Genomic DNA, 23,119 nt, shown 5'->3' on the forward strand with positions numbered 1-23,119 from the left:
TCGGAGGTGTGGGTTCATTGGAAAAGGGGAGGTAGCTGGGTTAGAAAGGTAGATGTGTGAGCAGCAGGCCAGCAGGGGTGGCACTGGGAGGTGATGGTTCCCCGGGCAGCATCTCGTTTGTTATGCCTCCTGAGTCTCCACTCCCTTCTGCCTTTTCGAGGTGGCAGAAGATTTGGCTTTGGGGTTATCTTATAAACAAATAGTCAAGGAGAAATCTCAGGTGCTCACGCAGCTGGTATATGCCCTTTGGAATAAGATGTGTTCAGTTTCTCTAGATGTCAGGAAGCTTGGATCACTGTGCTCTGGAAGGCAGCCCCCATTCTGGCCTGACTGGTGGGCGACCACATCCAAATCTTAGTAATGTTCCTGTCTTCTCCATACCTCTGGTATCAGATGGCGACTGCTCAGCTGTAAAAGGTTTCTAAAGCTTTACTTACTGTTCAAAGAACTCTGCCCACTCCTGCTTCTTATTGATCAGCATGGGATCCACTGGGAAGTTTCCTCCTTTCTAAGATGCTAGCTGTAAGAGATGGGAGGGATTATCCCCTGATTGGCAGGGTGCTGAGCTGGGTCACGATCTCTCTAGGACCCAGTGACGGCTAGAGATTGGGAATCATGGTGATGTGACAGCCATTCTTCCTTGTCAACCAGGACATTCTTGCCAAGCAGACAAGACACCTCAAATGTTCCGTACCTCTACTGACCAAGAGGAGGGCGTCTATGACACTTTCTCCTGCCCCCTCATCCAGGTCTGGCTGTTCTCAGAGGTTAAGAATTAATGAAGCATCAGGATAGTTCCCTTGTGCTTGAAGTGAAACTGCACAGGTCTGTTTTTTGACAAGGTCCTTGCATCTGAAACACCCACTTTTTGTCACCCTGAATAATATCCTGAGAATCTACATCCCTGAAACCTCTTTTTTGTCTCAACAATCCCTCCCACCCAGGTCCATGTAGAATCAGAGACTATTCAAGCTGGAAGGGACTATGGGAGTGATCTCAGTACTTCTCAAACTGTAGTGTGCTTATGAATCACCTGGGGAGCTTGTGAAAATGGATATTCTGGTTTAGTAGGTCTGAGGTGGGGCCTCGGATGCTGCATTTCTAACAAGCTTCTAGGTGATGTGGATGCTGCTGGTCAGAGGGTCAGGCTTTGGGCAGCGTGGACCAACCTAGTCATTTTACAGACGTGAAAGCTAAGGCCCAGAGGCTTAAGTGATTTGCCCGTGGTCCCAAACAGAACTCTGCTCTCGCCACTCCCGGCCCATCATCTGCTTTAAAAAAGGCCTTTCTCCTTGTAAGTTGCCACTTCCTGCTCAGGCTCAGAGCTCTAGCATAAACGTAACATAACGTTCCATCTTAATTCCCATCTTACTGTCAGGATGAAAGACTTCTTGTCCCATCAGGGCCTCTTGCTTCACAGCTGCATTTGTACCATCTCCAAAGGGGTTTTACAAGTTTTTAAATTTGTTCTGATTTATAGACGCCTCCACTTCTCTCCTGGAAGTGTTAAAAATCATTTCTTTCTCAAAAAAAGTGTGTTGGGCACCTTGAAGACACAACCATCTTAGTTCCAGGCTGGAGAACTGATGCTGGGCTAAATCCTCATGGTGTATTGGAGTCTTTACTTGGGCACACACCTGCCAGGGGTTGTAACTACCTGCCAGGGGTCAGAGCCCCTTACTGCTCACTCCTGTCCGTTAAAAAAGATTCATCCTGCTTATTGGAGTCTCCCCTGACATGGTCTGAGAAAGGTTCTCTGTGTTTCTCTGCTAACACCTGCCACCTCCTGAAAAAGGCCAAGTGACAGCTTTGACTACACCTCAGTTTCCCTGATTCTCAAACATATTCCAGAGCCAACCACGGATTGGCACTTATGGTGGACTAAGGCTATCAGAGATGGCCTTGGGCCAGTAGGAACTGGTTTGAGAGTCTAAGGAGGTCTCCACTCTCTGTCCCCTCCTGCTGGTGGGAGGGCAAAATGCCAGTCTGGCAACAAGGTCACACTGGCAACAGGGGGTAAAAGTCTCACTGAGGCCAAGGGAAGGTGGAATGTAAGGGAGAATCGGGAAAACTGCCTTTTATAGACACGTTCTTTTCTTCCTTCCTTCCTCCCTCCCTCCCTCCCTTCCTTCCTTCTTTTCTTTTTTTTTTTTTTTTTGCTTCCAAGTTTACTCACAGTGACAGTGCCACTCGCAGGCGCCCAGCCAGTCTGTGATTGAGCCCGGGGCGGGCCGGTGGCCCCCCGCATACCCCTTCCCCCATCTTGCCCGCAAGTTGCATGACCTGCATCGGAATCCACAGGGGGGCGGGGGAGAATCCTTTCAGATGCTGGATGCAGTTGAATTCAGTGTGTTCGCTTCCTCGCCTGCCCTCCTCCAAGTCGGCGAGGAGAGCTGTGCTTTCTTCTGCGTGTGAATGCCGTAGTGTGTCTGCCTTCTCGGACTTCCCTAACCCTTTCTTTTCCTTTCCGGCAGCGAATGCTTCCGTGTTCTCAGCAAACATCTAACATTTGGCATTCTGACGTTTTATTAAAAAGAAATATCTCTACCAAGGCAAAAAGCGGGGACTCTCTCCTCCTCTCTCGACGGAAACTGAGCTCGCGTAGAAGGCTGCACCTGCTTTGCGCCCCTACCAGGAAGGGGTGCTTGTGTGGGAAGGAAGGAGGGAGGTCCTGCGCCCCCGAATCCGGAGAAAGCAGCCCGCCCGCCCCCTCGCCCGGCAGCCAGCTCAGCGCACCCGAGAGAGCCGAGCCCGAGAAGCCGGCCTCTGACGGTACTGGCCTGATGCTTGCCAAAAATTGCCCCTTGCATCTCAATTTCCCCGGCGGTTTCTCTCGCACGCGCAGCTCGCCTGGGGCCACCTCGGATCTGCAGCGCAGCCCTTTCGGCGCTAGTTCCTTCCTTCCTCGCTCCCTGTCTGCCCAAGGACGCAAAACCCACCGCCAAGAAGGCGCAAGGGGCGCGGGGGCACCAACCCAGCGGTGCCCCGCAGTCCCTTCCCAGCCGATCCTAGCTCCCGGACTCTCGATTACGGGAATGAGTGTCATTTAGACCGAGGACCGGGCGTCCGCGGCCCCGGTCCCCGGCTCTGGGTGCCTCTCTGGGGGTCCTGTGTGCTCCCGCACCCCTGATCGCCGTCTTCAAGCCAGTGCCCCCCACCCAGGCTCGGGAACGCTCCCCGATCACCTCGGCCGCGTTCATTTCACTTCCTCTCGCGGTCCGGATTGCAGCAAAACCGGGCAGCGCGAGGGCCAAAAAGTGGAAAGGAGAGCGCCTTTCCGCGTCGCGCCGCCAGCTCTCCAAGTCCCCCTCCCCAGTCCAGACCCTCGCAATCCCAACTGCAACTTTTTCCCTTCCGTCTTGCTTTCCTCTTGGCTGCGGCGAGCGGGCGCCGGGCCGCTAGGCTTGGAGCTAGCGGGCGGGCGGGCGGCCGCGTGGCTGCGGGTGGCTGTGCGGGCGAGAGCCGCGAGCCGGCGAGTGGGTGGGTAGGTGGGTGGGTGGGGAAGGAGGAGGGGAGAGGGCGGGCGGGGAGAGAGAGAGGGGTGTGGGGAGGAGTGGGAGAGGGAGGGAGGGGGGAGATTCCGCTCTCTTGCCGCTCCCAGCCGGGGCGGGTGGCGGGGGGAGGAGGCCGCGAGGAGGGAGGGGAGGAGGGTGGGGGAGAGAGGGAGGGAACCGAGGAAGACGCTCGGATAACCCGTGCGTTTCGTAAGGCTCGGAGCACTTGTACATTTCTGCAGGCGCGCAGCGAGCCATTTGCGGCGGCTGCTGCAGCTCCGACCGCATCTTCCTCCTCCTCCGGGCGCCGGGTGTGTGGATGTGTGAGTGTGTGTGAGTGTGTGTATTTTGCAGGTGTGTCCGTTTTAATTCTGCCCAGTAGGTGGGACTTGGTGACTTTAGCACCATATTTTCCTTTTCCTTGTATTTTTTTTTCCTTTTTCTTTTTTTGCCTCCCCACCGTCTGTTGCAACCCTGCAAAGTCTCGGAGTCGGAGAGCGCGGCTCGCTTCCCGAGCCCCCGGACCCGGCGAGCCGGCGAGCGCAGAGCCGGCCACCATGCCAGGCAGACCGCGCCACTAGGCGCTCCCCGCGGCTCCCACCCAGCGGCGGCGGCGGCGGCGGCCGCGATGGTTTCAGACGCTGAAGGATTTTGCATCTGATCGCACGGCGTTTCAAAGGCAGAGGCCCCCCTCCCCCTTCCCCCCTCCCTCGCCGTCTTTGTTTCCTTCCCCCCCAGCTCTCCCCACTCCCCCCACCCCACCCCCCTCTCCTCTCCTCCTCCTCTTTTTTAGAAGCAGCGATCGGAGATGGATGTCTCTCTTTGCCCAGCCAAGTGTAGTTTCTGGCGGATTTTCTTGCTGGGAAGCGTCTGGCTGGACTATGTGGGTTCCGTGCTGGCTTGCCCTGCAAATTGTGTCTGCAGCAAGACTGAGATCAATTGCCGGCGGCCGGACGATGGGAATCTCTTCCCCCTCCTGGAAGGGCAGGATTCAGGGAACAGCAATGGGAATGCCAGCATCAACATCACGGACATCTCAAGGAATATCACTTCCATGTAAGTCAGGCGGCCGCTCCCCAGCCCGCCTCTCCCCTCGCTCCGCGTCTCCCTCTCGCCCGCCCGCCGACCCGCAGGGCGCGCGTCAGGCTCGCTGGCCCTCCGCCCGCCCCAGCTCGCCGCTGCCCGCTGCCCGCCGCCCGCCGCCCGCCGCCCGCCGCCCGCCGGGCGCGCGTCAGGCTCGCTCTGGCTCGGGAGATGCTCTCGGGCTGCGTATTCCAGGTGACTCCGGCCTTGGCGAGGCGTGATCTGGTGATGCGTGTGTGTGCCTCTCCCGCGAGAGGACCCCAGCCGGCCGGGGCACGCGGGGCCCGGCTCCCGCCCCCGCCCCCAGGCGCTGCGGCTCGTTTCGAGGGTGCGAATCGGGTTCTTTGCCCCCCACTAAATAGCAACAGTTTGGCCACGCTCAAGTGGAATAAAGTAGACGAGGTTCAATTCCCCGGCAGCGGCGCCGGCAGCGACAGCGGTGGCGGCGGCAGCGCTTAACCGGGAGGGAAGGTGACAGGGACTGCTCGCGATCCAGCCCAGAGGTTTAACTGTTTCCTTTTGGAAACAGCAAAACACGCTGTCAAGTAAACAAGTTGGGAGTTGGCTGCTCGCAGGGGGACTTTGGACATGTCGAGGCCGTCATGGACGCCTACCTCTTCCCTTTCCTTCTCGCCCGCCCTCTCCAACCCCATTTTGGGCATTTCCGAGACACCCCCCACCCCCCCGCCCTTTCCCACCCTCATCTGCATCTGGGCGCCTACAGATCCTGTTCCTGTTTGAGCTTTGATAACTGTTCCAGTAATTCCGAGTCAGGATGATGAAGGGAGGAGGGAAGGCTTGCGTGTTTTGGGGATGGGGCTTCTTAAACGATCGTGCAGATCCCTTTATTTGGAAAATTGAACTCTGACTAGCATTTGCTTGGTTCTGTCCTGTCTGAGTGAGACCTGTGGTGGCCTGCTCTTCCCCCTACCCATGCCCCCCCGCCGTTATTTTTCTTCGGCAGGGATGTGGGTTAGAAGCATGGGCGGAGAGAGCCTGTCCAGATTATCTTCCACTGACCTCAGCCAGGTGACCCCCATCCCATCCTGCCATCCAGAGAAGGGTGTGGATGGCACTGGGAGTGTTCAGGGGGTAGCTCTCACCTGTCTCCCCTCAAGGTCCCCACCCCTTGGAGACCCCTGAAGTGGGTGGGATGCTGAAAAGCGTTGGCACTGAAGTCCTGGCTGGGGTCTGAGGCAGGCATTTGGGCAGACTCCAGAGGGGCTGGATTCTGCCGTGGGTGCTGCCCTCCCAGGCATCAGCTCTCCCTTCACCTCGGCCCCAGTGCGATGGGGCTGTAAAGCCTGGAGGGACTGCAGTCCTGCTCTCTCCGAAGCCCACCACCCTCTTGGCTTCATGGAGACTCTGCTCGTGTTCTTGCAGCTAACAGTTTGAGGGAAGTGTGCAGCCCAGGAGGTGTCCCTGACTCCTGGCCCAGGAGACAAGCTTGACCCATATCTTGGCTTGACCGTTCACCCCCTCACCACCTTCAGCCCGGCTGGCCTGGGGTGACAAGATAAATAGCCAAGGGTGGGGTGGAGGGGAGGGCAGGAGAAACAGGATGGACCCAATGCAGCTTCTCCCACCTGCAGGCCACAGCATTCCAGCACCCCCAAGGATGCAGCCAGGAGGGCGGGAGTGAGATTGTCAGGGAACCTCTGCCTTGGACGTGCACTGAGGGGTGGGGGTAGGGGTGTGTGTGGGATGGGAGGGGGGAGCCTAGCAGTGGGTCCAGGAGCTCAGGAGCTGGACCTAGGGATTTTCAGGGGATCGGGTGGGCCAGGGGTTGGAGGGACGGTGCCCCAGGTGCCCAGTGCGGGCCTCTGGGAGCTGGTGAGCCTCAGCCAGCTTGTTCTCTGTTCCAAGGGTGTGTGTCCCTGTAGGAAGCTGGTGGGAGGTGGGGAGGGTCACAATCACGTAGGCTCTTTATGGCCATGCAGAGGTGTCCCCCCTCTGAAAAGAAAGCTAGGGGAAGCAGTCTGATAAAGAAGAGTTGGGTTGAGCTTTCCAGGCAAAGGGCCCAAGGTGGGGCTGCTGGGAAGGTAATGATGGGAGGGGATGGGGTGGCTTCTTGTCCCCTTTGCCACTGAAGGACCCCAGAGGGGCAGCTGGGGCAGGTAATCCGGGAGTAGATTGGGAGTCCCTCTGTGTGTGTCTCCATCCTTGTTTCAGGACTCAGACACTTTGCCAGGAAGTCAGGACTCCTTTCCTTGAATCCACCCCAACACCTAAGAGCCAGGGAACTGGATTCCCACCAGAGCTGTGCCGGGTGGCAGGTGGGGGAGGGTCAGAGGTCATGGGTGGGATGGCCCTTCCTCATCCCATCTTCTCCCCAGTGCCCTGTTATATCTATGGCTGGTATTGATGGAACTAGGGAAGGGCCTAGCCTTCTGGCCTGGAGGCAGAGCAGAGAAGGAGGGGAGTCCTGCTTGCCCTGGGAAGCAGGTGTCACCATCCCTGTCTTACCTCATGATGGAGGCTCAGGCTACAAAGTAACTTTCCTGGGGGCACATAGCCCCAGCAGTGAGCCAGGCTTAGGCCTTTGTCTGTTGGACCCCAAAACCCAGGTCCCCCACTCTGCAGGTCTACCTATGGACGCGGGCTGGAAGGAGGGGCTTGAGGACAGAGAGGAGCCCTCCAGGTAGGGAGGGGGGGCTTCCTTTAGTGGGACCTGGAGGTGGGGCTTCAGTCCAAGCCCGGGCTTTGCTGAAAAGGAATGTGTTCTTTAGATCTGATGCTATCAGAGATTTGGAGATCAAGGGGTCCCCCAGCCTTCCATCAACCTGAAGCTCTTGATGCTGGTGTATTTCTGGGGGTGCAGCTTGGGCAGACTCTGGGGGCCGAGGAAGAGGCTGGGGCAGAAGCTGGAGTTCCAGCGGGCCTAGCTAAGGGAACCTGGGGTGACCGCCACCCAGCCACCCTCCTGTTCTCGGGGCTGTGGACTCCTGAGGTCTCTCCCTCAGGTGCTGAACTGATCACCCCTGAGTTTTCAGAGGGACCAGAGGTTCCCTGTGGTCCTTCCTCTCAGGGGTGGCATGTGCGGTGGCTCCCGTGTCCCCATCGGAGGGCGCCTCTGATGGGGTAGGTGGCTGCCCCATCAGTATCAGGAGGAAATCCGCTGCAAGGCCTCAGTGCAGAAGTGTGGGTCTCACCTCCGCCCTCCCAAAGTGCCCTCCCTTTTGGCTTCTTTCTGTTCAAGAGGCCGATCCCTCTGCCGTTGGAGCTCTTGACACACAGTAACCTTACCTAGAAGGGTCCATGTGCGGCCGCACCCAGCCAGGCTCTGACGTCACAAAGGCAGAAGGGTGGTGGCTGGGAGGGGGGGCCCTCTGGCGTCTCTAGGCCAGGCCTGCCTGGGGTTGGGTTGGAGTAGCACATCCTTGGACTGCTAGAAAGAAAATCCAGGGGGAGAAGATGGCATCGCTGGGCTGGGTGTTCCTGGGCTTGTGAAGACAGTGGGCTCTTGGCTGGGACCCTGAGCTGCCACCTGGGTCTCCACATGAGCTACCACAGGGTCCCTGGTGTTTACAGCACTCTGGTCCCTTGATTTCCCCTGTCTTCCCTGCAGGCCCTCCCCTGGCTGGGTGAGGGATCATTTGGGGTTTTGGCTGCTGTACTGACTTCCTGATTCTTGGCCTTTCTAAGGGTCAAGGGGAGAGCCAGCCTTGACAATTACCAGTGAGAGCTGGGCTGCAGTCAGGGGTGTGAACCAGGCCCCAAGAACATCATAGGGTTCAATCAGGAGCCCCCCACATTGGGGCTAGGCCTGAGGGAGGGAGGTAGAGATGTGAGGGGCCTTTGAGGTGAGATTTAGAAGGGGAAGTGGTTATAGCCCTGGGGAAAGAGGTACTTCCAGGATAAAAGCTGGGGACCCTGGACTGAAGAGGCCCTGAGATTTTGTATGGAGGCCAGGCTGTTGGTGGGTGGAATCCAGGCCTTCCCTGGAGGACCCTCCCTGGAGCCAGAATCCTCAGCCCAGGTCAGTCTTCCGAGGCACAGCCCGAAGCCCAGGGCATCAGCTCTGCAGCTCCAGGGGACCTGAGCACATGATGGGTTTGGGTAAAACCAGCCCAGCCCGGCCCTAGCTCTGAGAGTTCTTGGCCTGGCTACCGAGGGCTGAGCATGCAGCCTGGGAGTCAGCCCAGCATCCTGCAAGAGGCTGACCACTCTCCTGCGGAGCGGAAGTGGAAAGAATGGCTGTGAAGAGGGACAGGCCTGACATCCGCTCTCCTGGGCAGCTCTCCATCCTTGCCTTACCTGTCCCTGGTGGCTGACTCCTTCTCTCTGACTGTAGGGGTGGACAAAGGCCTCCCTTGGGCTGGCCTTTGCCAGTATTGTGGCATCTCTGCTGCTGCCTGGGCTGGGGTCCCCATGTAGAGGGCTGCGTTCAGTGGACTGTACTGGGATCACAGACACCATCTCCAGCCTCCCTTTGGGGCCTCCAGTTGGCCATTGGCAGGGTAGGATTAGAGAAAGGGATGAGACACATGAGTCCCACACCTGGATTTACCCTTTATCTTCTGTGAGCCACGGTAGAAGACTGTAGTCTTTCTGAGCCTGGAAATTCAACTGTGAATTGAGGCCATGGAGCAGTGTCCTTTCCAGCTCAGACATATGCCATCCCGGGGCCCAGGGAACATCCCTAAGGAGGTTCTGCTAGGCCACTTCTGAGGGCAGCATCCCTGGGCTTGGTGCTGGCCCTTGTGATGCCACCCAGAGGAAGACAGCAGGTGCTCCCTCGCTGCCCATTTCCCCTTCCACCTCTAGAGTACTCTGGGCCACCCAGTTTGGAGTCCACTGTCCAAACCAAGTGCCACCCCTAGCAAGAATGCGCCGAGGCCTGCAGCCTCCCGTTAGAGGCTGGACACCCAGCTTCGTGGCCCGCCCCCATGCCCCCCGTGTACCGTGAGCTCAAGGCAGGGAGATGTCCTTCTGCAGAGTTTCAGCTCATTGCCAGAGCAGGGGCCTCTGCTGGGTGTGAGAAGAAAACATTAGAGCTTCTATTTCAAGTTATTCTTGTTGAGAAGAGGGAATATTTAATGTTTAATATATGAATCGAAGAAGTATAAGCATATAATTTAATAACTAGGAGTGTTTGGGGGTTACGAGATGAATTTTTATTGCTAAAGCATGCATAATCAAAAAAGCTTGGTGCCCAACGTTGTCGTGGCTGGAAGGGCCTGGGCTTGAGAGGGAGCCGGGTTGACAGTAGGAGGGGTGGTCCTGAAGCCCCTGGCTCTCCTTCTTGGCTCTGTTCCCAGGAGGGGTTGATGAATTGGGAGTAGGGGCAGGGGCATGTGAGGAAGGAGCAGGCTGGGTGGCAGAGGGGATCAGGATTCCTAAGCACCCCTAGTCCCAGGGCCAGGCCAGTTCTCAAAAGATGGTCCCTAGTAGCCCTCTGGGTCCTGCCCTTTGTCCCTTGTAGCACATCCTTCACCTCCATGAATCCCTCCCCCCCCAATTCATTTCTTCCTGCTTTCCAGTTTACAGTTATTGTGTGTATTATTTTTTTAATTAATTGATTAATTAATTTTTGGCTGTGTTGGATTTTCATTGCTGTGCGCAGGCTTTCTCTAGTTGCAGCGAGTGGGGGCTACTCTTTGTTGCGGTGCACGGGCTTCTCATTGCGGTGGCTTCTCTTTGTTGCGGAGCACGGGCTCTAGGCACACGGGCTCAGTAGTTGTGGCTCGCAGGCTCTAGAGCGCAGGCTCAGTAGTTGTGTCACACGGGCTTAGTTGCTCCGCGGCATGTGGGATCTTCCCGGACCAGGGCTCGAACCTGTGACCCCTGCATTGGCAGGCGGATTCTTAACCACTGCACCACCAGGGAAGTCCCTGTTGTGTTTATTTTTTGCCACAGCTACTTGAAGTACCTAAGCAGGGATTATTAGCCCCATTGTCCTGATTAACAAAACAAACAAAATAAAGAACAGAAATTGAATCCCAGTGGTTGAGTGTCTCACAAAAGGAAAGATCCAGAAGGGTCTTGAGGCTCCTCCTCTGATGCTCCCTTCGTGGCCACTCTGGTGTCCTGGACTCCATTCTCTCCCCGGCAGTAACCCTGTAGCTGGATACCCTCTGGCTGTTGGGAATGGAGAAGCAGACTATCTTCATCCAGAAAGTTCCTTCTCTCCCAAGGGGCAGCGCTATGGGAGCGGCCCATCCATGAGGGCCTTGTGGAGGGCAGCTGAGTGGCCTGGTGGTTGGGTCTAAGCGTGGCCTGAGTGGAGGCTGGACTCGGTCCCCCAGATCTATCGATGAGCAACTGAGCCCTCAGCTCAAGTCGTCTGTCATCCCCTGAGCCTTGCTGGCCTCCACTTTGGGAAACCTAAATACTCCTGGGGGCTGGGCATGCTGGCAGGTCCTCTTTGATGGACTGGATGTCAGACCATCAGGAATGAAGACTCCAGATTCTCAGTGCCCAGTGGAACTCCCATGAGGATCCTCAGATTTCTGCCTACTACCTCCGAGGGCAGGGCTCCTCGGAATTCAGAGTTGGAAGGGACCCCTGCAGTCAGCTCCTCCCTCACCTTACCTGCGAGGGTCCCAGGAGAGGCGCAGAGAGAGGCGGGGACTTAGGGGTCCTCGGGCTGCTGGAGGACGTCCCTGCCCAGATGGCAGCACCGCCTTCTCCTACTCAGCTCTGGCACCCTTTCTGGGCACTCTGTCAAAGCCAGAGCCTCGCCCACGACTGTGTCTCCCTCTGGGGCAGTGATTCCAAATCTGGGGTCCCCAGAGGCAGCAACTATGCAAGGCTGGCAGCCCCAGGGCTCTTCGCAGCCTGCATCCCATGCCAATTAAAACTGCTCTTGGCGAGGGCTCTGCTGAGCTCTATTTACACACAGGGCTTAGGGATCTGTGGGTGCAGCCAGTTTGGAGCCTGTCCTTTCTAACTTCACTTCTGCCCCTGTTCCCCCATCTGGCTTGTCCCATCGTAAGTATCCCCCGTCTGGGTGGTGGAAGATTCAGGATTCTGTCCCCAGACAGAATCATCCAGCAGGGAGAGAAACCTGTCCCCAGCAGCTCCTCCAGACCTGGCCTTTTCCTAGCTTTGGACAAACCCCTTCCCTCCTCTGGGCCTCAGTTGCCTTCTCTGTGAGATGAGGATAATAATAACAACTACCTTTTAGCAGCACTCTGAGGGTCAGTGGCCTGTGTCATGCCGGGTAAAGAGAAAGCTGTCGATACATGATAACTCATGGCAGCTAGTGTTTACTGAGCACTTACTATGTTCCAGACACTGTTCCAAGCAATTTGGAGGTAATATAACCCATTACGGCCTCACACCAACCCTAGGAGATAAGTACTATTATTTGTCCCATTTTACAGATGGGGAAAATGAGTCCAGAGATGGAATGTGACTTGCTTCATTTCATGAAGCCAATCAGAGGAGTCTGACATTTAATGTTAAGCTCCATTGCCTATACTCTTTTGCTATATTCTTATACATGTGGATATATACTGCTATACATACACATTCACGAATCTATGATCATCAAGATAAATTAATAATAAAATAAGAGGGTAGACATGAAGGTCTAGGAGGATCCCTTATTTTATAACATTCCAGTTCCCTAGCTAAGAATTCCCCTGGCTGGGGTTGGAGAGGAAGGCAGATGAGACAGTGGTGGGTCTGGTGTTGGCCAAGCAGCCCTGGCCAGCACTGTGAAAGCCAGGTGCTAATGATGGGGAGGCTTGGGGAGGCCTCCCATGAGGCTCGTCCCAACCAAGCCCTCTCCCCAGGCCTCGTTGACCACCATAGCATCCTGGTTTCTGAGGTCAGGTCAGCTCCCCCAGGAGACCAGGTGCCAGCTGAGGCTGACGAGTATTCAGGAAGCTGGTGGCTGGGCCCCAGCCAGCTCCACTCTGGGCTGAGACACGGTCAGCAGGACTGTGTCCCCAATTGCCCATGGCCAGAGAGAGCCTGGATGGGAGAATAGAGGGCAGGTTGGCTTCTCCCAGCTCGAGTTTTGGAGTTCCAAGGCTGCCACTGGATGTAGAGCAGAAGGGGGATGTCTGATGTGTCCACCTAGAGCTGGAAGCGGATATTTAGAGCCTCTTTCCTGGAGGGTGAATTCTAGTTCTTCCTGGCTCTTCTCTTCCCTCCTCCTCAAATGAGCAGCCTTTACTCCTCTCTACCCTTCCTCTTTGCTCCATCTCTCTTCCCTCCTTGCTCAGGGAAGCTCCATCTGTCTCTCCATAGGGATGAGCATGGGGGATGGCTACAGCTGTCCCTGCAGAGAGAGCTGGGGTACCCAGCAAAGTGCTACGATTGCAGGGCAGGAATTTGTGGAAACACCCCATTTTGCTGCTTCTTGGCTGGAAGAGTTCACCACATCCTAGAGCCTCTCTGGCCTTGGTTTCCCCTTCTGGGATTTGGGGTCACCTCTGGGAATTGGAGTTTATCTCCCTCTCAGGGTCACTGTCAGATCAGGGTGATCACATACTCGATGGGCTCCTCAAGCGGTAGGGCACTATGTTGCTTATTTGCATTTCTAGACGTCTGAGAGTGTTTTTGAGTTAGGAAAAAGATCAAGACTTTGAACCATAAATCATCTGACCTGGAAAGGGGCTCAGAAATAATTGGGGCCAAATACAGTTTTACAGAGAAGGAACCCAAGGCTCCAGAGAGGTGAATGGACTTGACTCAAATCACCCAGCGAGTTCCTGGCACAGTGGGACCAGAACGCCTCGGAGGCCACCTCCCCAGCTGGTGTGGCTCTCATCCTCCCGCCCTCTGCAAGCCTCTGCTCTGGGGCTGAGGGATCTGGGCTCTTCCAGAGGCAGCGAAAGGAGCCCTTAGCCTCCTGCAAACAGAGAAGGAGCAATCTTAGATGCGCAGTCCTAATCTGGGCTGCTTCCCGCGGTAAAGTGGGCCGTGTGCGCGCATCTGGAGGCGTCTTTGCGCACCCACAATTGCATCTCTTATGTGTTCCACGCACATCACGACTGAGGTCTCCCGTAAACAAGCCCTGAAGCCTTTGGCTTCCTGCCTACAAAGATCGTCTGCGTCTAGACTCCTGGTGGCCACCAGAGGGCAGTGCTGCGCACGAGACCGACCGAGGCTGGTGGTGGCTGCCTTTCCTGCGAGCTGGGGATGCGGCTCCAGTGTGGTGAGATGTGCACCGGCTGACCTGGCTTTCAGAGCCTTTTTTGAGCCAGGGCTGAGCAGGGAGGTCAGCTCTCCCCTAGGCTGGGCCTCTCGCAGCCCTCATCATGGGGTCCTGCCTCCATCATGTCTGCAGCCCAGACATGTGAGTCTCCTGCACCTGAGCTTCCCAGGAGGCGGCTGGGAGAGTGCCCTGGGTGACCAGAAGTGGGCTGGAGTGCTCTCCTTCCCACCAAGTTTGTCTCAGCAGCAGCAGGAGGGGTCAGTGCATCTGCACGAGGGTCATGGAGATGAATGAACGGGACATCGTTCCTGTGCAGGAAGATAAGTCTTGATGGGGACACAGAGAAGTTGACAGACGGCTACACTGCAGAGTTAGTGTCATGGGAGCTTTATGAACTCCCTCAGGCCATTTCATATGGCGGTCCAAGTGTGGAGGCATCTCTCCCCTGTCTCTCCCCGCTGCCCCCGACCCCAGCCATGCCAAGCTTGGTAATTACGTAGACACCAAGTAGCTGCTCAGGAAGCAGGGGGTCCTGATATTTACCAGACATGAGAGCTTGGTGCTGTCTCTCTAGACCACCTCTGTTCTCAGAGACACCCATCTAAATCGATGGGTATCAAAGTGCCGTGCAAACCAGGGTCCTGGGCCCTGCCTGGACTGGCTAGTTTTGACTGTTTCCTTTCTGTGCGTGCTTTGAGCTCTTCTCTGGCTGTTCCAAGCTGTCTCGTATTTGAGCAGGTGCTGTCTTGTTCTTTGCACTAGTTGGTTCATGAAGGAGCCTTGTCCCACTAACACAGCTATTCGTTTTGGAGACGGGATCTCCCTCTTTTTTAGTGGGTCCTGAGCTCTCAGATCTGGGGCCTGCAGCTCTGCCCTGCGGGCCATCCCATGGCTGCTGGACCCAGGGCTGCAGGTGGGACCCTCTCTGTTGTGGTCAGTCTTTTCCCACCTACTTATTTCTGTTACTTTTTTGAGGCTGATCCCTGAAGAACAGGGATGAACATAACATTTATGGCAGTCCTACTAGGCTGGAGATCATTTGTGTAGACAACCTTGCTAATGGATGGCACCTGCTAAATGAAGCTTGCGTTCACAACTCTGCCTCTTCCCAGCTGTGTGACCCTGGGCTGGATACTTTTTTGATTTCCATTTCCTCATCAGAAATAATACTGATAATACCGGGTTATTTTAAGATTTTGATGAGAACGTGCACTCCAGTCTGTGTGTGTAAAAGTCTTAATGCTTGTCTCTCCCTCTCGTTTTCTTCCTCTTCTCATCACCACTCTCCAGAACATCATTCCCACAGGTGTGGTTACTTTTTATGACCCTCATCTGTTCTTCCCAAGTCCAGCCTCTCCTACTTCCAGCTCATCCTCCACATCTTGACAGATTAATCTTTTAAACCAAGGGCTTCCATTAGAACTATTCCTGGGCCCCAAGACTTTCAATGGTTCTTTTGCCTCAAAGGCAACCCAGTGTCATAGGAAGAATAGTGGCTTCTTTAGCCAGATAACCTTCAGTTTAAATCCTGGCTCTGCCCCTGTGTGAGCTTAGGCAAGTTACTTAACCTCTCTGAGCTTCTGTCTCTTCATCTGAAAAACTGGGCTAACTAGATCCGTCTTCCTAGAGTAGTTGTGAGGATTAAATGAGATTATAGTAAGTGCCTGGCATATAATGGGTGCACAGAGGCCAAACTGGCCAATGGTACAATAGGAGTCTCTCAGAGGTGAAGGGCAGGGGGCGTTTCTGGGTCCTTGAAGAGTGGGATGAGAGGGGAGCTAGGACCTCCCCTAGGGCCAGAGCTCAGGGAGGCAACAGAAGGACTAACATGGCGTGTATTTGGAAAAGGTGACAAAGTGGCTGAGGCACATGTCTGCCCAAGAACAGGGAGATTGTAATGGTTGCTACTGATAGCCTCAGCTGGGAAACCAAGTGGCAGTGTCCAGGCAGAGCCTTCCTGCTGCCCGCCTCCCCCACTCCCCAGCCTTGGGAGTTGGGATGCCAGGAACCTGCATGCAGGGTGACTCAGGAGCACCCAGCCCCTTGCAGGTGTTGCTCCATTTGGTTTTACTGCTGTTCTTGCTCTATGTAGCTTCCCACTCACTGGATGATTCTCTTCCGGCTATTGTAATTGACTAGGCCTGTCAGCTACAGATGGGGCTCCAGGACCAGCCCTGGGAGAAAGAATGGATGAGACCACTGGGAAGGGGGTGACTGCTCAGTCCCTCCAATCCACCCTGAAGAGCCTCCCGTGCGCATTCATTCCAGTTCTATGATCAGCCACAAGAGGGCACTAGACCATGATTTCTGCAGGAAGGGAGGTGCTATTTATCCTGCCCTATTATGATTGTGCCTTTGAACAAAGCTGCACGTGGTTTTCCCCCAGCACCTCCGAGGGTCATGGCAAACCAACTTGATTTAACCAGAACCCATAGCACAGAGTCTGATAACTCAAGGGAGGCTAAAGTATGTTGTGAAAAGGTCATGGAATTTGACGTCAAACTCGGGTTCCAATTCTTGCCCTCCTCCTTGCTTGTTTTTTTTGAACTTTGAGTAAATTGCTTAATTTCTCAGGGTCTCATTTTCTTCACCTGCAAAGTCAGGTGTTGTTGGGAGATGTTGCTGTGATGATTAGTTTATATGATGTGTGGAAAGTGTCTGGAACATGATGGATGGATACTCCATGATGGACTATCTGTCTCTTTCTGGAGGAAGGATGGAATTAGGAGACAGTGCAGGGGGTATGTATGGGATCCTGTTGGCCTGGTAGGATCATTTTACTTCCCAAGGAGCCCGCTGTGGTTCTAGTTCATTGGGGACAGCAGTGACACCAAGTGGCCAGAATGGAGAACAGCAGTGTATTCTGATCTGGTGGGGTGGCCATGGTGGGCATTGCTGAGGCATATGAGACTGACTCGGCGTCAGGCTTCAGAGGATCCATCAGATGAATTTCTCTCCCCTTCAAGTGTGAGCAGATAGAGATGATTCTCTGAGGACACAAGTGTGATGATGGCCATTGGGAGTGTTTGTTGCTGGGCCAATGGCATGAGGCCACAGCTGCAGAACACACCTGTGCACCTGACTGACTTCATTGTAGCCAACCAATCCTGGCATCTAACAGCCAGACCCTTTCTGGTATTTTCCTTGGGTATTACTCTTCTTGAGATTCTTTAATCCCCAGCCTATCTGGTTGGCCTCAGCCATGAGACTCAAGATCTCTGAGGCTCAGTATGTTTATCTGGAAAACGGCGAGAGGAGGGTAGGGCTGGTTGACATGGAGGGCTCTTCCAGCGTAGATTTGAGTGTCAGACGTCATTTCATATCCTTTACTCAGTGTGTGTGTGTGTGTGTGTGTGTGTGTGTGTTTGGGGGTGTGGGATCACATAGGAAGGAATTACTTTAGGCTCTACTGGTGCAGAAACTCCAGCCCAGAGAAGGGAGGGGCCTTCCCCCAGCAGAGGCGTGGCTCTGGGGCTGGAATTGGGGTGCCTCTGGCTCCTTATCTTCTGTAGCTTCTTTATGATCCACCTGAGATCCAGGAGGGGGCCTTGGCAGACGTGCCAGGCTCAGGAAGTTATTTAATATCAGCTTTGCTCCAGATTGCGTTTCTGACTTCTTGCCACCTCTTAAGTGGCAGTCATTTTAACAAGTGTGGCTATAAGACACCAAGTGGGAAATAACATGATAGATGGGGAGGGGGGAGGGGCGTGGAGGAGCGGTGTAGTTCTGTACCCTTGGCAGAAACCTTGTCTTTGAGGCCCTTGGAGGAGCTAGGGCCCCTCGAAGCCCCTGGCAGTGAAGGGGAGGGCGTGGAGAGAAGTGCCTGGCTCCTAGGGCATGTGGCCTATGGCTGAAGTGTTCCCTCCTCCGTGGGAGGGCCCTGTGTCTTCTGGGAGCCCCCGGCTTCTGTCCCTGAGGCAGGAGTTGAAGGGGAGGCCTTGTATTCCATTTGTTTTCAAAGGATTGTCTTCCAAGTGCGTAACAGACTGCTAATGGGGGCCTGAAGCTGGCGGTGTGTTCCTCCCACCGTGGATGCTGAGCTGCATCTGGCCGCCTGCCTCACTGCCTGTCCAGGCCTGTCCCAGCATCTGGACTATTGGGGAAGGATGGCCAGGGGCGCTAGCTGGGCTGGCCGGGTCCTTCTCTCTGCAGCACAGGGAGAGGAGGGGCTCAACCCTCTTCTGTCCCAGCTCTTGGCTCCAGCCATGTGCTAGGGATGGTGCTAAGCCTTGGGACACGATGCTGCAAAAATAAAAGGCCATAGTCCCTCCCTCCTTCTTGGAGTTTAGAGTCGAGTCGGGGTGGCCAGTATTATTAGCCAAGACATCTACAGCTGGAAGAGCTGTCTCAAGAGAAGCAGGGGCAGAATTTTAGAAAATGTTATCTAATGGGAAATTGAAAGAAAAATGTATAGATATGAAAATAGGGCTTCCCTGAGGAGGAGAGGGTGCAGTTTTTTCTAAATGGAGATTTAAAAATTCTAGATTTACCTGCTTTCGAGTTCATCTGATTGGAAATAGTAGAGCTGGTTGTCAGGGTGTAGTCCTGGCCGGCCGTGACCTTGACTCACCGTCCTGCTGCTGGTCCACAGAGGCCCCATGGTACTTTAGCAGATGCAGCATATCGAAGGCAAGAGAGGACAATTGTGTTTCGTCTCTTGTCACTTTCCAATTGTAAGAGACAAAGATTTGGGGGCTGGTGCTTATGGGGAAGGTGACCCCGGGCAGCCCGGAGGAGGGGGCAGTGAGACGGGAAGGGAGAAACCCAAGGAACAGCGGGTTCCAGGTTCCAGAAAATGTCACCGAGTCTCTTCAAGGCACTCGCTCATTTCCCTATTTCTGCATTTATTCAGCATGTTTATTTGAGAGCCTCTGTTGGGCCGGCCCCTTTGGTGAGAGCTGGGAAAACATCAACCAGCCGGACAGATGGATCTGTGTTCTGCCCATAGTTACAGGACGTGTAAGGTCAAGCCCCTCTCTTTTGCCACCTGGAATCTACCTCCAGGCTGTGCGGGAGGTGGGCTGGGGTGCCGAAGGTGCAGCCAGATTCCCTGGGTCCCCCAGGCCAAGTTCCTGGGACAAAGTTCCGTCAGAGGCTGACTTGGCGGGGGGCGGGGGGACGGCGGTCAGCCTTCCTCCGCCATGTGATGGGGGGTGAGCACCCGGGTGGGCAAGCGAAGACTGGCTGCACGTGCTGGTCCAGGGCTGGGCCTGGCTTCCCTCTCCCAGCAGCCAGCAGACCCTCTGTCTAGCCCGCTGGGGGCCTGCCCCTGCCCTGGCTGCGACCAAGACAGGCCTACCCTCCCTCTTTGCAGTTCAGAGCAGCGCCCTGGGACCTGGGGCAGCCATGGTGGAAGAGGAGCAACCTTATCCATCCCTGACCCTCGTGCAGGCGTCATTATCCAGGGTCACATCCTGTCTCCATGGAAATGACTGGTCACTCTTCCCTGCTTCCCACCCCGCCGCCCCCGGTCCTGGGCCGCAAGCTGTGTCCCCACCCAGGTGACTTGCCTGTTACCTGGACTCTGATCAGGCACCTGGCCTTGAGGCTCCACCCTGTTACCTTCCCAGGTACCAGTCCTCACCTGCCCGGGTGGGTCGCTGGCCAGAGAGGGTGGCTCAGCCAGCATCTTAGCCCAGGGGAGGCTCCCTGGAGCTGCACCCACACGCCCTGGGTGGCATCAGGCTCCTGGATGTTTTTGTTTTCTCTCTGTGTGCTGTGTCAGAGGCAGGGACTGTGTTTTATCCTGTAGCCAGCACTTCACAGGGACTCCATAGAGACCTGCTGAATAGGAGGGGCTGATTTCTACCAGCATATCTCGCACACCTACTGCAGAACCCAGCTTGGGGACAGTGCATGCACCTGCCCGGAGTGCCGGGCACCTTGTTCTCATGGCTCCCACGCCTCTGTGGGCCTTGGCTTTGCCTTCAGTGGAGCAGCTGCTGAGGGAATCTTCTAGGGAACCTTAACTCATCATGGGGATGACAGACGCTGTGCTGTGACCGGGTCCCACGTGCTCTTCTCAGAATAGTCTTATTTTTTTAAATTTATTTTTTATTGCAGTAGAGTTGATTTACAATGTTGTGTTAATTTCTGCTGTACAGCAGAGTGACTCAGTTATACACACATATACATCCTCTTTTATATAGGACAGTCTGATTTTAACCATCCTTCATTCTCAGCACAACCCAATGAGGCAGGGACCATTAGCATCCTCATGTTAACGGTGGGGAAACTGAGCACAGAGAGGCTACAGCACTTGTCCTGGGTCATGCAACCAGGAAGTGGCAGACATGGGGTTTGAATCAGCAGGTCTGCTCCAGAGCCCCTGCTCACGCCCCCGCCCCATGTCACAGATGCTCTCAGGTCCTGCCCCCCGCCCTGCAACCTGTCGTCTCTGCTTCTAGTCCTGGGTCCAGCGCCCTCCCACAGCTCCCACAGGGCACGAGGGGTTCTGTGCTATTCTGTTTTTGACACTGATAGTGAGAAGGAGGGAGGGGCAGAAGGAGTCCTGGGACCCAGTGGGGTTTGGCATCCCTGAATTTCGTGGGCACAGGTATTTTTGGCCACATCCTGAGAACGTCCTCTAAGTGAGGACTCCGGGGCAGGACGGAGTGACCTGTGGGGTCTGTCCTGTCACCGCCACCAACCTACGTGGGTGATTCTGGGCAAGGCACTGGCCATCTCTGGCCCTCCGTTTTCTTACATTTTAAATCAGGGGCCTGACCAGGTGATCTTTGAGGCCTCTTCTGGCCCTGACCTGTCATACGTCTAACGTGGTGGTTGCGGACGGGGTGGAAGGTTGGAGGGCGCTGAGGCTGCAGGAGGATGTCTCTGGGGGTGGAGCCTGTGTGGGGGGAGCGGTGTGGGATCAGACCCTGGTGGTCCTCCTACTTGCATGCGTCCCCTTCATCGGGAGGCCTGGCTAAAGCACAGATTGCTGGACCCCAGCCCAGAGTTTCTGACTCCGATTTGTAGATCTGTGGTGGGGCCTGAGGATGCCATTTCGAGTGAGTACCCAGGTGAGGCAGATGCTGCTAATCCAGGGACCACACTTCGAGCACGACGGTCGCATTGGCAGCTCTCCAGCTCTACTCCCCGAAGTGAGGCCAGAGGTGGTGTGGTATTCTGAGTAAGACTATTATGAAGTTTCCCAGGCTACAAAACGTTTGAACGCCCCCATTCCTGAAGAACACTACCTGCTCCCCAGCACATTCTGACAGCGCTCACCCAGGTGCTGAGTTCTCTCTCCATTTCCCTTTTATCTCTTCTCTCTGCACCCCCCAAAAAGATGCCTGGCTCTGTCCTGACCTTGGCCTCCACTAACCTTTCCCCACAGGGCTGGACTTGACCGAACGTGCTCTGACCTATGTCATCTGATATGCAGTTGAGAAATGAAAGCACAGCTGGTTTTGAGAATGCCCTCCAAGACTCAAAGTTGATTTTAAAAAACTATTTGGGTGGCAGGGACATAATTCGGTAACTGCAGCTCAAGAAACTTTGTTGGGTCCTAATTGGTCCCGGCGTAAAATTCAGCCTTCAGTGATTGTGTTCTGGCTGCAACATCTCTCTGGAGGCTTGCCTCCCATGATCCCCACCATGGGAGCCCTCTGCCCCAGCCAAACTCATCTAGTGGGCATTCCTGAAACATTCCCAAGCATTTCCCACTCTTAGTCTTCTGGTCAGGCCACTTGCCTTGCCTGGAAGCCGTCTGGATTTCATTCTGTCCACCTGAGTCCTACCTGTCACTGGTTCCATTTTTGAGATGGTCTTTGTTGTGCAGACTTGTGTTTATTGATTGTTCTGTCTTCCCAGTCTCTGGAGTGCACAGTAGTAGCAGCGGCTGGTTTTGAGCACTTGCTCTGGGCCAGGCAGTTTATGTGGCATCTCATTTAATCCACACGGTCGTATGAGCGGAGAACTGCTCTCATTTCACAGATGAGGCAATTAGGCCCAAAAGATGCAAGAGCTTGTCTAAGACCATAGCTGTCAATGGCAGGGTTAGGATTCAAACCCAGGCTGACTCCAGAGCCTGCTGTTCCACATTCATCGCAAAATGATTGGGAACCAGCTCACATGTCTTCAGGAGGGCAAGGGGTGAGGAGCCACATATGTTGATAGGCTGGAATCCTGCATAGCAGTTGCTTTGAAAACCTCGTTCTCTGTGCAGTAACATGGCTGCACTTTGAAAAAAACAGGTTGCAGAATGACATACCATGTATGTAAGGTAAAAAAACACCATGATCTATATTCAACATCCTGGGATAAACTATAATGGAAAAGAATATTAAAAAAAGAATGTCCATATATGTATAACTGAATCACTTTGCTGCACAGCAGTAATTAACACAACATTGTAAATCAACTATACATCAATTAGAAAAACCTCAATGACCAATATAATGCACTGTTTATACACATAGATATATAGTAAAAAGATAAAACCATTGGACTGGATACAAATCAATTTCATGAGAGGCTTGGCTCTAGGAAGAGGGGAGAGGAAATGAAGGTAAATAAGGCTCTTAACTTCACCTATGATGTTTTCCTTCCTTTTTTGGAGATCTTAGCATCTGACAAAATGATAATATGTATATCAATTCCAGGTGATGGATAAATAAGGTGTCCAATATATAGTCCTTTGTTTTTTTTCTCTATTAGAATAACACTTTAAAAGGTTTAAGCAATAAAGAGATGACCACACTCACCAGATTTGTAATTCAAAATAAAAACAATGTTAAGCCTTTCTTCTTGGTTTGCAAATGGCCAATTCCTCCCTGTGTCTTCACATGGTCTTTTCTGTGTTTGTTTTATGACCTGTCATAATGGATTAGAGCCTGATGACCCCATTTTAACTTAATTACCTCTTTAACGACCTTATCTCCAAATAGAGTCACATTCATTCAGAGGTACTGGGGCTTAGGACTTCAACTTATGAATTTTGGGGGGGATACATTTCAGCTCAGAACAACGGTAAGACAAAAACTTTGCATGTCTGCTGAAATGAAAATAGAGTCTCTCTGAATGCAGAAACCTGCAGAAGTTCATCAAAGCTGAATTGTCCTCGTTTTTTGGTGCCTCTGGCTGCTGGTGCCTTAAACATATCTATCTGCTTGTTTGGCCCTTGTGGGAGCAGCCAAGGAGGCCTATCGGGGAGGGCACATTCGCAGGAGAAACCGAGAGGTAGGGGGAGGGACACACACAAACCAGTGCAGAGTCTGAGAAGGGCCCCCGAGGACGGCTGTCTGATGGTCTGATGTTTAGGAGAGTGCAGGTGGAAATCAGAAAACAACTCATATCAAATGCACTATGCACTCTGTCTCATTAATTAACTAATTAATTATTTCAGCAATTACCGGTGAGCATCTGATTTGTGTCACCACCAAGTTAGACACCCCACTCATCCCACCGAAAATGTCAGTGGTCTGTG

At 54.3% G+C, this 23,119-nt stretch overlaps 1 protein-coding gene across 8 annotated transcripts in view; it reads left to right on the top strand.

The window, feature by feature from the left end:
• NTRK3 (neurotrophic receptor tyrosine kinase 3) overlaps positions 1-23,119 on the top strand; it is a gene marked incomplete at its 5' end in the record, with an annotated part of 581,909 nt that overhangs the window by 205,320 nt on the left and 353,470 nt on the right. For 4 of the 8 annotated variants that reach the window (XM_079911023.1, XM_079911024.1, XM_079911031.1 and 1 more), the window contains one exon: positions 4,303-4,550. The exons of the other annotated variants lie outside the window; for them this stretch is intronic. In XM_079911023.1, coding sequence (XP_079767149.1) covers positions 4,303-4,550 — 248 coding nt within the window. Of the gene's footprint in view, positions 1-4,302; positions 4,551-23,119 lie in introns of those variants that run through there. 8 annotated transcript variants of the gene reach the window in all.

The sequence above is a fragment of the Stenella coeruleoalba genome (genome assembly GCF_951394435.1).
Source record: "Stenella coeruleoalba genome assembly, chromosome: 2".
In the NCBI taxonomy this organism is placed as follows: domain Eukaryota; kingdom Metazoa; phylum Chordata; class Mammalia; order Artiodactyla; family Delphinidae; genus Stenella; species Stenella coeruleoalba.